The 15759-nt window shown below is 35.5% G+C and overlaps 1 protein-coding gene across 25 annotated transcripts in view; it reads left to right on the forward strand.

Moving 5' to 3' along the window:
* The first annotated feature begins 3501 nt into the window (after positions 1 to 3501).
* Positions 3502 to 15759, forward strand: part of mark2b (MAP/microtubule affinity-regulating kinase 2b) — a 53538-nt gene continuing 41280 nt past the window's right edge. For 10 of the 25 annotated variants that reach the window (XM_011487411.4, XM_078936044.1, XM_078936042.1 and 7 more), the window contains exons 1-2: positions 3510 to 3814; positions 4848 to 4916. In XM_011487411.4, coding sequence (XP_011485713.1) covers positions 4869 to 4916 — 48 coding nt within the window. In that variant the 5' untranslated portion in view covers positions 3510 to 3814; positions 4848 to 4868. Of the gene's footprint in view, positions 4917 to 15759 lie in introns of all 25 variants that reach the window. The other 15 variants (XM_011487413.4, XM_011487415.4, XM_011487418.4 and 12 more) reach the window with 4 other exon arrangements.

Below are 15759 nucleotides of genomic sequence, written 5' to 3' on the forward strand. Positions count from 1 at the left end.
CAAATAAATCAGTCATGGACAAACAGCAGCAAGCACACTATAAAGGCAGACAAAGGGTTGTAATGTTCAACCTGTAGTCATTGGTTGAATGCTGTGGCTGTAATTTAGAGGAAACTGTGCACAAGTATATGAAAACCTGAAAGGATATTAACATTTATTGTGTCAGTCGGCATCAACTAATTTTTTCCCCCTCATTCTGGGATCTGTAAAGAGAGGATTTCATTCCTTTGGGTACATCCTGATTTAAAAAAAAAATGTCGGATCAAAAGAGGATTTGATATTCTGTCTCCTAAAGTAAGTCATTGAATCTGTCCGCCAGCGTAACACACAAAAGCTTTCCTCTTGAGTCGTTTCCTTTGCCTCCATCGTGAATGAGCATTTGCAGGGTTAAGACTTTGTTTGTGGTCTTTGCGCTGCTGAAGGGAGATGACTTGTTTTAGGCGGCCATGTATTTGTCTCTTTCCCTTATTACAGTGGTGCTCCATTTTCATGACCCACATAGTTTAGGCAGAAAACCAGCAGCGTCTTATTTGTCTACAAAACAACCTGACTACAGCTCATGCATATACATTACCACTCCTACTCCCCATTAATAAAGCATGGAGTTCATTATGTTCAGTTTGTTGTTTTGCTTTTGTCCCAGTTTGTTGTTGTTTCAGTAAAACAGAACCAAACCAAGTTTAACTATATACCTACACAGATAGAATAGAATAGAATAGAATAGAAGAGAAGAGAAGAGAAGAGAAGAGAAGAGAAGAGAAGAGAAGAGAAGAGAAGAGAAGAGAAGAGAAGAGAAGAGAAGAGAAGAGAAGAGAAGAGAAGAGAAGAGAAGAGAAGAGAAGAGAAGAGAAGAGAAGAGAAGAGAGTAGAATAGAGGGTAGTGGAGGGTAATGAATGAGTTCTATGGAGAAGAAACTGTTGGATTTTTCTTAAAAATAGGGTTTTATGTAAAGTATTCTTTGAAGCACAGTACATTGTGATCGTTTTTTTTAAAGATTATTAAATAATAGTTTTCTCTTTACTTTAAAATTGTTATTTGTATTTTGCTTGAATTACACTATACTTACATGTTTGTAATTCCAAGTCAAACTCATCTTTAAAAAATAAAGCTAGACCCAATAAAAAAAATAAGTAAAATGTCAAGAAAGTCAGAAAAGGGATTAAAAAAAACCTTCCACTTATTTAATTTAAAAAAATACAAGAAGTAAAATTCAAATTAACTAACAGGAAATTTAAATGACCAAACACGGAAGTGAATTTCTAATGAACTACTGCCGCTCTGCAGAATAGATGTCCCAAAAAATGACACATGTTTTTGGATTTTGTCTAAAAACGGCACGATGTGTATATTTTTATAATTCTATTCAATTTCCTCATTCTTGAGCTCTGCCTTTTAGTCACATGCCTCGGAATGAGACGGTGAAATCAGGACATTGTAGTCAAATGCTTCATGGGTCCATGATCCCCTCAAACACAAACAGAATGATTTTTGACACAAATGATAGAAATGCTATAAATGTTTAAAAGACGGATATCAAACACCCGATGGTGTGTACAGTTGGCCCGGATCAGCAGGGGGAAACATTGACTGCATGTCAATAATAACTGGCTACACTGCCAAATTCATTTGGCACCGTGAAGGGGAAATACAGAGCTTTAAAGCCTGTCGTTTTTCTTTAATGTTCATCCCACAGGACTTGAAATCCTCTGAAATTGGCTCTAATTAAAAGTCTGTTCAACTAGTTATAGAGATAGATGTGTAATATCTTCATTCATCCTGCAGATGGCGACACTTTCACAAAATTTCCGTAGCAACTAAACTATTTTTTGCTTTAAAAAAAAGGGGGGGGGTTACACCATAGAATTGTGATGTTACTGAATTTGCATGCTTTTGATCATTAAAAAAATTGTCTTTAAGTTCAAAAAAGGGTTTGTTGTTCCCTGCAGTGGAATACCTGCCCTTGAGGACTCTCCTTTTATCATGATGGAAGCTGATTTTCCCCTTGATTCATCTGGAAATCCTGGATTCTAGTCTCTCTGACTTCCTCTTTGCTTCCTGATTGTTTTTTTTTGTTTTTTGTTTTTTGCTGGTATCTTCTGTCACTGTGTGAGCATTTAGGATTATGACAGCACATCATCTGACATTACCAGTGTTTTATACATTGACACCCAAATCATCTTAGGCTGTTGCTAAGTAACTTGAACATGTCCATGGCTGCTGCATCTCACACTAGCGGATAACATGGGGGTATATTTACATTTTATTTTTAGTGCTGTGGTAGCAAAGAAGGCCCATAATTTGACTAGACTGCAGCGAGATAGTAGGAGTTCCATGATTCAACTACCTTTCAGCCCCGCCTGTGAATGGTGGATCTTAAAAATAGGCCACACTTTCGTCAAATGTTTTTCTGTGTCACTTCCATTCCTGGTGGAGTACCTTTAGTTATAACTACTTTAAACTAAACATGGCCCCTTAACACTTTAACTTAATAAATAGGACATTTTGTAAAATCCCTCCCCCCTTTTTGTTTTGCCTTGAAACTAAACAGGCTTTGTGAAAAAAGAAGAAACTCAAAGAGTGACAATAAAAAGGGAACGAGGAAGTGACTTTGCTATGCAATGCATCTGGCATTTAAATAATTGTAGGTCTGAAGAGGAAACACTGCATCTTTACGGGGTTCACATTTTACCATGCAGAAATGGGAACTAAGAAGTTAAATATACCTCATTCACATTTAGTAAAAAATGTACTTTTAATAGAGCCTTTAAAACAATAAATATCTAATAAAGTAAAGTCCTAATAAAACTACTCAGCTACAGTAGGTTGTATTTATTTAGTCACTTTTTTGTTTTTAATATTTATCCAGTTTATTCTTGGTGTGCACAAAAACAATGGCACAATATATTTAACCAAAAAAATTCACTACAAATTTAAAAATAAAAAGTATGATGTTATATATTGTTAGAGTAAGAAATACGAAAAATAATTTATTAACAATTTGCCAATCACCTTTTTATAAAAACAAATCACACAGTTTTAATGTAATCCAAACAGGGGATTGTGTAACGAAGAGAATATTCTTTTATCTACAGCTAAATAAAAAAAAACGTTTCAGCTGATTTCACGAGTTAAGATAATTAATTTAGATTTATGGTACTGTTTACTTTTACTTTAGTTACTATTTGAATATTTACTTGATGGTTTATTTAATTTTTAATATAACAGATTGCTTTTGTTTATTTCTTCTACATAATAATAATATGTTTAATATATGATATATTTTAAATATTTATATATTTCGCTTTTATTTTGAAAAATGATTAAAAATTTGATTTAACCCTACATATTTTCTACCCCAGTAACTGTGACGTAAATGGCCGAAAAACTAGACTATAATAATTAGCATATAGAGTCAAACAGCAATAAATTGAATAAATAACAAAAATATGATTCCACGGGGCCTTCAGCCTACATCCACGTCTGCACCTGCCGATCCTAAAACGGAGGGAAGGGCAGTCAGTCAGTCAACGGCAGAGCCGGAAAATACCGAGAAAAGCCGAACGCAGAATTCCCTTCCTCTCTCCACTCAGTCGTGGTGCAAGCAGCCATGTTGCCGTGAGCTTGTTCCGGTATCAGGGCAGGATCGTGCGCACAGACGGCATTCGGGCACAGCTCATCGCCTTCTGCCTCTCCCGCCCCTGACACGCATCTCCGAACAAGAAAATCCAACTTCTCCAATAATGGATTGTACAACCTGATGATTCCGTCTTCGGGTGGCTGGGATAATAGTCGGCGTACCGACTGGACGAGCTGGTATATAGCTACACTGCAGTGCAGCACTGGTGGACGACCTTATTCCGATCACGCAACATAAGAAGGATTTCTGCGGTTTCCGTGGATTTGGAGTTTTTGCGGGTCGCTGTGTGGCAGTCGCCGCCGCTGCGGTCGCCGGGGATCAGCTAACCAGTTAGCCTTGCCTTGTAAAAGGACCGCTAAATTGGCTAGCTACATGGGCTAAAACCGTCAAACCAGTTAGCCAGCGCAACAAATTAATTTGGGGCTCTAAACCTACTATGCTGCCACTTTCCAAATTTCTATCTTTATTTTTCAAAGCCATTGCTTCGGGAATTTAACTTGGAATATTTCAATTGTTTTCCAGACTTGGGAAGGTCGAGACGTGACCGGGAATAACTTTGGCCTGAAAGTTTGTAGACACCGAACCTGGCTTCGAACCTAAGGAAACGTCTGAGCCACAAATAAGTCAGACAGACGGACGACGTAGTTTTGTTTTTGAAACATAAAATATATACATAATTACAAACATATATATGTATATACATGCTTTATGATAATTGGGGCCTTAATCGGACAGTTGGCTACCTTTAGGTTAGCGTGTTAGCCACCTAATTGTACCTTCAACTCAACCGTTGCCCAACTTTTTTTCTTTCCTTTTCAAGATAGCATAGGTGGCTAGCTGGTTCGACCATCAAAAGAAAAAGATATTAAACCCTATAGCACTGTCTGTTCAATTCTGAACACAGTTTGAATGGTTTTAGATACCCGCTAAACTGGAAACCTTTTGATTATCTTGTTTTTGTTCGTTAAGAAACATGGGACTATCAGTCGCTAGTACTAGCTAGTTTCTTCTAGCTAGCCGGCTAACTCCTAGCCTCGGATGAGGACTGGACTTGTTGATTCTCGGGGATATCTGTCATTCTTCTGGCTGGATAACACTGCACATCTGTCGGACGTTTCCCTCTATCATCAACTCCACGGGTGTTAGATGAACAAGAGACACTGACAGATCTTTATATTGCCTCGCTATTTTTTTCTTCCATCTTTTTAGAGCCCCCAAAGTCTTTAAAACATGTCAAGGGTCCCGCTGTTGCAAGTCATTGAAAACTCGACGGGGCAGGTAAGATTGTCATATTATACGAAGCAACATTTATGTTATAAACATTATGCTGTATATGTGGGTAGAGGCCCGACTTGGCCTTCATCGGTGTTTGGTTTTTCTCGGTCGGTCTTTCCTTCGCCACAGCAGTGATTCACCAGTTTGCCTACGCAATTACACTGGATTTCCCACTGCCTTTTAGCCCTTCAGGGCAGATTTGGGAAGCTGTTTAGTCTAAGTCTGATTCTTGGACGTCTTGCTGCTAGCCTTTTTTTTCACTTTAAACTGATCTTCTGACATTGCTTAATATTTAATATTCCAATTTACATAGCTTGAAGCTCTCTCTCCGAATCTGCAGCATTTATTTTTTTAATTGAAGTGTCTGAACAACATGAATTTGAAAATGTATGCTTCTTCTAAACTTTGATAGTGGAATTTTAGATCATATAGAGTAGTGGTGCACATAATTTGTGCTGGATTAAAAAAAAGAGAGAGAGAAATATCAAATTGGACTTCTTTTAGCTTAAAGACCCAAGATGGAAAATGTGTTTTTGGTGTTCTTGTGGCATTTTTCACATGATATAGTAGAAAATAGAGCTTAAAGTTGCATTTCTGAGTATTTATTAATTCAAATTGTTGTGAATCACAAGCAGGTGACAAAACACAGTTTAAAAATGAGCGTATTTGAGATGTAGACACATGTTGGGTGGGCCACAAGCTCCCTCCTTTGCTCCATTTTTGATGAATCCACTTGGAGAGATCCAAATATGTCTTTGTTTTCCTCATCCGCGGTGGCATCTGGCTTAAAAGTGTATAGCTCAAATATTGCTTGCCATCTTTGTTTTACTGGTAATGTTAGGTCGGGAGTGTGTTGGGCTGTAAACTAGCAGGAGAGCAGGAAAACGGAGAGCTCTCAGTTATGGGTGATGTTAAAGGGGGCGGGGTTGCTCTGTGACAATGGTCTTACTCACAATTCTTTGGCAAATTTCTAATGGATTACTGCTGTTCTGCAGAAACTTACCTAGAAAAAAACAGTTTAAAAAACAATTAGGCTTAAATGACATACGGTAATCATATTCAACACTAGGAGCGCTTTTAAAATAGTTTTAAAAATGATCGGTCTTTGAAAGGTTGGCATTTTGAAAAAGTTCATGATTTCAGCTAAGACTCTCCCATTAGTACAGATCCTTGTGCAGTACTACATTCTAAGTTAAACACTAGGTTTTTGTTTCCCCCCCAAATTTATCAAAAAAAGCTACTTGAAAATGGGTATTTTCAGTATTCACAACCATTTTCCTTTAGAGCTGTAATTTGCAATCTGTGTCGGATCTGCACTATTTTCTAAAAAAAAAAGCTTAGGTTTAATCCCCATATGAGTTTTTTCTTTTTAAATGCATGTCCCTCATGCAACAGTTTAGCAAGTAAATAAGTCTAATATGTTCCTAAAGCAGAACATTACACTTCCCATGCTTGGATTTCTTTTTGCTCTCTTCTGGTGAGGATTTTAACTATTTTTTTTTTTTAGCTTGTAGCTTAAAATGATATTGGAACGTTTATAAAGTGTATAAAAATAGATTTAAACCAAATAAAACTTCTAGATGACTAAAAGGAGGGGATCTTTATTAACCTTTTTTTTTTGTGAAACCACAGGTGGATTATCTGCAGATAAATGGATGTCAGGAGTCAGTGTGAGGGCAAAACTGCCACATTTCACAATTGACAGTGTAGAAAAAGAAAGCAGGTTGACGCTCAGCTGATATGAGGGCGTAGTCATAACTCTGAACATACAGGGAGGGACAGATGCTTGTTGGCGCATAGCTGCACCCTTATGGGAAAATAAAAGGTAGGAATGAAACTTTTAACGATGCAATTGTTGGTTTAAAGATTTATTGTACACTCAGAGTATGTTCACAAAACATTTGGATCAAAACTCACTGCAAATAGTTATAACGTACAGATTTATTATTCCAAGTGTCACATTGAGAATAAATCACACCTTTTAGTTCTTCTTTATAGTTTAAAGACTGATATTTGACTGAGAAGTGACAGCAAGTGGACATATGCAATAAACACCAGGTCGTTTCATTTTAGGACAATCATAAAGCAGGAAAGCGTACATATTATATGAACTATATGAAACTTTTTCTTGACAGACTACTGGCTTGACTGGGACTAAATTGAGTTTTTGTCTTGACTTAAAGTTAGACCTCAGCTGGAAAAAGTCCAAATCTTTTTTTTTCTTTTTAGCTTGGTGTAACTCTTCCATATTTAAGTTAAAAACTGAATCCCCTCTTTTACTTCTTTTCTGAAGCAACAACCAAAGTGATTGGTAATATATTAACAGATAAGGTGCTTTGATATGCCAAATTTTTTTTATTGTATTAGATTAAAATCCCTTTAAGATAACATATAAAAAAGAGTTGTGTTGATGTTGTTTCCTCAGTTAACAAGTTAACAGTCCTCTAAACCTGTGGCACTGAAGTAGAGCCATGTGGGCTTTCACAGTGCCAAATTTAAACCTAAACCGTGTCGGTACAAACACCTCCTAACAATTCTGAAGTACAGAAGTGATGAGGAGGGGGTGATTTTGGTTGTTTTTTTTAAACTTTTTTTTACCAGTCAACTGTAAAGTTTAAGTGAAATAGAATCCTCCAACAGGACAATCATGAGAACACTATCAAATATACAACCGAATGAGGGGAAAAAGGGCTCAAAGTCCAGACCTCACCCTGATGGAAATCAGTGTCTTATAACATCTGTTCATTAACAAATGTCTGTTGTCAAGTATTGAACTGAAACAATAAGCTAAAGGAGCAGATTCAGAACTCATGCTGATGACGTGACTCTCATAAAGGAACCAGTTCTACAAGCTGTTTTCCACACACCTCATGCATTAAATTGAAGCTAAATAAGTTACGTAGGGGGAATAAAGCCTTCTTTTTTTAATTATCTTTTTTTATTTGAAGTTAAATTAGTTCCCATCGTGCATCTTTTCCTCAAAACACAGCACCATCCAAACTTGTCTTTACTAGCGGTCTCCTGCTAAAGTTCTTTCCTCAAGACAAAAATAAATCCAACTATTGAAAGACCTTTTATACATGATCAGCATAATGTTTCATCGACAAAAGTGAAATGTGATCTGAACAGAAAGCCGAGTGAACACACAGCAAGTCATCTTTGGCAAACTGGAAAATTCTATTTTAAGTTTGAGAGCAGATGCCCGTTACGTAATGATTTTTAAATTGTTTGTAGGAGTAAATGTGAGCTTGAGCGTTTGCTTATCTCATTTGCTCATGTGAAGGATTGGCTACCAGTCCAATTTAACACCCCCGTGCTCCATACAGTGACATGTAGGACAGGGTCACACCTCCCTACAAGCCCACAAAAATAGCACATGCACAAGTTCATACTAAAGTTCCTACAATAAAAAGGCTTTTGTTGATGTTTTGACGAGCTGCCTCCCATTACTAAGTTTCACCACTAAAAATACTATCTTTTCATCACAACTGTTCTTTTTAAGAGTCGTATTATTAAAAACTGCTTTGATTAAAATCAAGTTTCAAGGCAGAAAGTCATTAAGAAGAATCTCTGAAAAAGAAAAGTCAGGGTAGAAGTTTTTTTTTTTTTTAAATTATTATTAAGATAATACTTTAATTGTAGTCTCATCTTCTTCTGTCTAAATTATAGGGATGCTCTCATCAATTAGTCAAGGTTTGAAATCACCTAATTTCCCCACATGCTGAACTCTGATCAGCAGTGATTGGCTGAACAGCGCCCTAAATATTTCTGATTTAAAACCTCTTTTTCTTCTCATGTCCATCAGTTCATATTATTTTGATATTTTGTTGAACTAAAACTCAGTGTTTGGCTTTTATTTAGCAGCTTTTCAGACTCCACAGCTAAACAGCGACTGCAGACATGTCTTTGTCACCAACTACTTCACAGTTGTGACCATAAAGTTTGAGTTTTGTCAATAGAAGAGCTTCCCTGCTGCAGAGCACAATATGTTCACCTCTCTGTCCAGAGGTTATTTGGAGGTTTTAGATCCATATTTTAAATGACCTGTTTGTGCAAAATACCTTGGCTGACTGGTGCAGAGTTGAGTGGGATGCTAATGTAAGGAGTACAAATTAATTATCCCTTTAGTAACCTAACAGATCAGCAGTGCATCAGTTCAGGAGTCTGCAGATAGCTGATGCCAGTTTCTAAGTTTTTATTTGAAAAATAAAGTAGTTGAGTTAAAAACAAGAAAAAATGTTAAACTAAGACGTAAACAAAGCTAAAACTAGTAAGATGTATACAGGAAAATCATTTTAAAAACAACAAAAACGGATGTTTGAATAGCAGAATTATATAACTTTAACTATACAATTTTATTTATTTATACAGATTGCAGGATCTAGATAATTTTTTGTAACCAAACAATGATTTACTGCAATATATGTTTTTTTTTAATGATTTGGCATTCAAGTGGTTAATTTTCTAAACTCTGATAAAAATGGTTTTACTGATTAAATTCATCTCAGAAGTTTACTTTTTGTTTTAATTGCTTTTTGTCATAAAACATAATTGCACAAAGTCCTGTGCTCTTTTCTGATAAGCCATTTTTATTTCTCTTTGACAGGGTACCAGTTAAGCAGAATCAACTACTGTAGTAATATGACCCATTATGTGATGTCCACACATGTAGACCCGAGGTCTTAAGAGGTTTACTAAAAAAAAATGTTTGTAAGAGGAAATGTACAACAAACAAAGTTATGGGCGACATGTTTGCATTTTGTCTTGCAGATATAAGTGGAGTGCAAGAACTCTGACAATGTAGTCCTGATAATGGCAGCTGATAAAAAAGATAAGCTGAATCGTTGATACGTCTAAACAATTTATCGCTTAAAAATCGACTTCACTGTTCTTGTCGGAAAAAATGAAAGAAAAAGGTGCTAAAATGACGCATTATCCATCAGAAGCAGATAAAAAAAATACTTGTGTATCATGGTATAGTCCATATTTAAAAATATAGATGCATCTGCAGATCGTCATACCCTTATTTCACATTTGTGTTGATCATTCTCTCTATGGAGAGAGATTCCTATACCCTGCTTGTGTTTGTCGGCTCAATACGGCCCATTTCCTTTCTCCAGCACACCACAGTTGAAACATGGGAGTGACTAGAAAGTTTGGGGTCATTGCAAATTCTTAGCTGGGTTTCTTGGCAGAAGTTCACAGATAGATCCTCCTACATAAACATTCTCTTTCAGAGGATGCATATAGACTTTTGGTGTCAGGTCTTAGGATACAAGACGAAATGGCACCGGACATGAGGGCAGTGCCAGTGTTGACGTAACTCTGTGCTCCTGCTGAAGAGTTGAGTGTACAGTATATTCTGAGCTGCTCTACTGATGTGTTGATGGGTGAAATAGATCTTCTGTGCTGTTTATCTTGCATCTGTTAAAAGGCTAAATTGAGTGAATGTGTTTTTTTTAAATCCTTTTTTTTTTGTTTTTTTACACTGAACAGAATTTGAGTTTTGTAGTTGGGTTAACTTTTGCAAGGCTGTTTTGCAAATGATCGCCAGCTTATCTGTTAATGTTTATTGGACTGCGGTTGTTCTGTAAGCTACAGACACACAGAGAAAAAACTGTATTGTCATTTGGTTGATATAGAATCAGTGGCAGAAAAGTGACCAATGAGGCATTTCCTCCCAAATTATGAGTGATATAATAAAAAAAGAATACGTGTTGCTATAGCTTTGGTAGTTTAGCTTTCTTGACATAAACACAAAAAATCTTTAGCACAAAGATTGTGATTTTCGTTCAAAGACTTAGAACATTTTGCCTACAAACTTATGGGTTAAAAGTCCAGCGTTCCTCTGTTTTCAGCATGTAAAGTTAACTGAGAGTAGGAGGAGTTTATTACATTTGCATCAGCTGCAGCACATGAGGAACTTCTTTAAAGATGTTTTCTGTCACTGGTGTAACACCAGCTTGGGGTGTTCAATTACAGCATTATTGCGCCAGAAAACTTGTATTTATATTGTTGAAAAACACAAAACATTGGACTTATGACTATATTTTCAAAATCCCGTTGGGTAATTCGTGTACTCACAGATCATATATAGTTCTTAAACATTATTTTTTATTTATTGAAAATGCTTAGTTTATATTTAAATATTCCAAAAACAATGCTTAACCATTGTTCATCTCCTGTGTTGACATGTTTGTCAACTTCCCCAGAGAAGGTTGTCTGATTTCCTGTTTTACAAGTTTCCCTCTAAAACTATACTTGCTCTTCGTCTGACACAAAGGCAGCTATAAATACTGGTCTGGCCTTTCAGTTATTATTATTTTTTTATGAAGTTGCGCATTAGCCAGCTGTACTGAATCCTGCTTCCTTCCACTGAATAGTTAAGTGTTTCTGAAAAGAAGTTGAGTGAAACACCAATTCATCATAGTAACCATGTTGAGAAAATGCAAAGCAAACCGCACCATATGGTTTTCTAGGTTTCTTTTGTTCACCCTGGTCTTATGTTTAAGTGAAACACTGAGAAAAGATGATGGCGCTTTAAGTCATAAAATGACAAAACCATTTGGAGCAACAAGTATAACGTAAATGCATGCATAATTGAGGCAGTTGCCTCTTCCAATACATTTTTCTTGCACATCTGTACTCTGTATCCAGATCCTGAGAAAACACAGCAGCTACTATTTCTAATCTTTTCTTTCTCTTCTTTAGAAGTCTGAGTAAATTTTAAAATTAAACAATATGCTTCCAGAGCCTACACGAATAAGCATTTTCAGATTGTTTAACCCTTTAACACCAAAGCTTTAGTTTCAGTTTTTACATTCTTTCAACTACCGTTGCTCTTCAACGCAGTTTTGTTTTCTTGAATCTCGACTCATAGATTTTATTTAAAAATAAGAGAAAAATGTGGCCAATTTAACGGATGTATAGATGATAGAGCTGTGGATCGTTGCTCAAGTTTTGATTTTTTTTGATTTTTTTGATTGATTTATTTCAAGCATTGTAGTCAAAGCAATAAAGAATATACACATATTTATCAAACTCATTACATAAATGATGAAATGCATAGATTAAAAAGACAGAAAAACAAAACAAAAATGTCACTTAAATCAAATATGCTTAATTAAATACAGTGATCATTAACTAAAGTATAAGTAGAGTTTGATTTATTGCTTAAAAAGGAGTGGGAAGAAGCAAGCTTGTATAATCCCACCCCTACTGAGTTCATTCATTTGATAGTTTAACAGTGTTTTTAAATGCGGTTCTGATCAGAGAGATTCTCTTTAAGTAACAAAATCCAGTGCCTAGAAATGATTGATGATTTTCAGAAAACATTCATTCATGATTTCAGTAAACAGTAACGGTACCGATATGTAATAATCATTGATTATCATTAGAACACATGATCACATTAAACCAGTAATTATTGCTACACATTGCAGATCAAGTAAACAAAATCAATGGCTTATTGATTGTAATTTAAACATTTCAGTAATCATTATTGCACATTACAATGTAACACTCAGTGATTAAGTGGCTATCTGTTTCAATTCACAAATCTAGATCATCGATTCAGAGCAAACCGTGACTCTTACTATCATATATATTATGTTTAAATGGTTGTTGTATTGAAATTGAATTTATATGTATTTAAGCAGCACCATTTATACCTTTTTTTATTAAGAACAGGAGATCAGAATCAAAAAAACATGAGATCTAAAAACATAAAGATTAAGAAATAAATAAATAATAATCATCTCTTAAAAACAATGTCACATTTGAAAGTTTTTCTGTCTACTTTCTGGCTAACTTTAGCAGTAAACAAACAAACGTCACCGCTGCTATGTATCATTTTATGACAAATCCTGAAAACGTTCCCCACACATTTTCCATCCTCAGTTTAGCTGACTACAGTTCCAGTAGAAGGATGATAGTACGTAAAGACACAACACCTGGAAAAAAAAAGTGACGGAAAACCCTCTCAGCCCTTTAATATAAACTGACAGCTGTTTCCAACAGACATCTTTAGTGGATATGCCAAAAAAGTCCCTCACGTTAGATGAGCATTTTACAGATGCATTCCGTCACGGCTTCTCCCCCATATTACAACACATAATTGATCAGGAGATTTTTTGTAATATTCTTAATTTCATTTTCATTATATCTTTTCATTTAAATTGTCAATCATATATATATATATATATATATATATATATATATATATATATATATATATATATATATATATATATATATATATATATATATATATATCATTTTTTCAGAACTGTCTTTTTTTCCATTTATCAAAAACACTTAATAGTTTGAAATGTTTAAGAAAATTAGAACCTTCGCCAACACTTCACTTGGTGACAATAGTGCATTATGTTTGACTAGTTTATAAACTTAATTCGATATTATTTTGGAATTTTAGAGAGCCAAATCCATAGTTTGAAGTGCATTTTTACTACAAACAACATTTAGAAAGCTAGCAATTCAAAGATCTTGAACGTCACAATTTCTGGGTAGAGATCGCGAATATCTGAGTATTAGAAGACTCGTTACAGTCCTAATCTGGAATCCACCTCATTATTTCACTTGAAGCTGTTCAAATGTTTGCCTGTAGATCATAAAGTCTTAAAGTGCGCAAAAAATAAAAAATGGGCTCCAAATAATGTCAATCCCAATTAATTTTGGATTGACATTGGTTGAAAAATTGTAGGAAAAACATTTGTGGGATTTGCAAGATGGCAGATTCAAAACAGTCGAGCCTCATAGCAACACAGGCAAACCAACACTGTCATGGTAATAGCTGTGCAGAGATTTGTTTCACCTGACACCTAAAGACTGTGAAAAGCAGGCAGCTGCTGTTAAACATCTGAGTTTGAAATTCTATACACCTGAGAAAGAATCACTGAGTGAGCTTAAATTGACTCTGGCATTCTGCTCAAGATTTTAAAAAAATGTTAGCCTCACCTTCTATCTACTTGTCTTCATTGAGTTATAAGATGAATAAATCATCAAAACAGTCCCATGACTTTTGTACAACCACATTTGTGCCGAGGTTTTACACCCAGGAAGCCATAAATTATGCTTCTCACATTACAAGATTGCTCACCAAGCTGATGAACAACAGGACAACGAGGGTCTTACTGTCATCCTGGATCAAACATACAGAAGGTCATTCACTCTGATCACATTTACTCTCGCACATTTACCTAGAACGCTGATATGTGCGTTTAATCATTAACCTCAAAAGAATTGCATCTTGGTAGTCACATGGAGCTAGAGTCTCCATGGTTGCAGCCCTTAAGCAAAGCAGTGAGATTCAGTTGTGTGCATGTATGGGTTGGAGTTCCTGAAAAAGCTACGTAGAGCAGGCAATTCCAGTTGAGCCAAAATGTAGGTGCGGCTGCAAACTGTAGACCTGTGATTTAAGCGGCATGACGTCATCCAGGTGAAAGGGTGTTTGTTTTTCTTGTCTCTTCAGCGTAGATTGCTCCGTTTAAAAACTCCAATAAAATATTATCCTTCTAACTAAAATGTATTTCAGTTTCAAAGGCTTATACTTGGAGTTTAAGATCACTTTCAAGTTTTTGTTTTCTTGAGCATATATGAAAAATCTTTTCAGGCATTCTGTTATATATATATATAGAGAGAGAGAGAGACAAAATTGATCAGCCAGTGTTTTGATCATGGTCTAAAATATAGTGAAAATAAAGAAAAAACGTCCTCATTGATGTTTCCCTGTTTGTACACTGAAGATGATTAAGTTGCGAGGAGACGAGCTATTAATCGTGGCTTAGGCGATTTTTACATCGCCAGAGTGGCTTTTCCATGGTGAACTGGTACTTCTCGTCTTGTGTAAAAAACAAACACAAACCTGTGTGTTTTGGTGTTGCTACAGTGCAGCCACTGGGTGCACAGGCCTTATTAAAATACAAAAAGGATAATATTCACTAGGAATGGATGACATTAGTTTTTTTTTCTGTGCCATTAAGAAAAAAGTATTACCATTTTACAAAAATGAAATCCAAAATTTGCATTTCCAAATATGCTATTTAAAAGGACTCTAAGTTTAATATTTTTAACTGACTGCTTTTTTACACTGTCAAGACTAAGAGAAATGGTTTCCCTTAAAAGTATATGAGAAAACCATCACACAGAAAGTGTTCCAGATTTTAATCATACTACAGAATTTCATTTTAAATAAAAACATTAATCAAAACGCAACAGAGACACATGCTTTACTTAGAAAATGAAGCTGTTATTTCAAGCTTTTTAGCTTCACCAATTTATTTACTTATTTTTTTACACAACTTAAATTTGGTTTATTGTAGCCTGACTGACCTTTGTTTTTTATTTGTTTATTCTAATAGCCATTTGTGGTTGTAAAACTTAACTGATAACTGATTACAAAATTTTATCATAAGATGCTGCACTTCAATCAAGTTTTTGACAATACATATAGTGGTGGACAAAATTGTTGGTACCCCGCAGTTAAAGAAAGTCCACAATGCTCACTGAAATGACTTGAAAAGTTAAAAAATAACAATAAATAAAAATAGATTGAAAATTAAATAATCAAAATCAGCCATTACTTTTGAGTTGTTGATCAACAGAATTATTTAAAAAAAACAAACTAATAAAATAGGGCTGGACAAAAATGATTGTACCTCCAAAAAAGACTGAGAACTAATTGCCCAGGGGGTCATCAGGGGTTGACATAGCCCAGAAATTTGCACTGGCCCACAGGGCCAGTAGTTTTTGAAAGTTACTGGCCCGACACCGCGCATAGCGGGACCCGCCGCTCCGCAGGTGCTTGCAACTTTAGGGGGGTGCGGGG

Source organism: Oryzias latipes, chromosome 18 (assembly GCF_053564925.1).
Source record: "Oryzias latipes strain Hd-rR chromosome 18, Olatipes_Hd-rR_3.1".
In the NCBI taxonomy this organism is placed as follows: Eukaryota; Metazoa; Chordata; class Actinopteri; order Beloniformes; family Adrianichthyidae; genus Oryzias; species Oryzias latipes.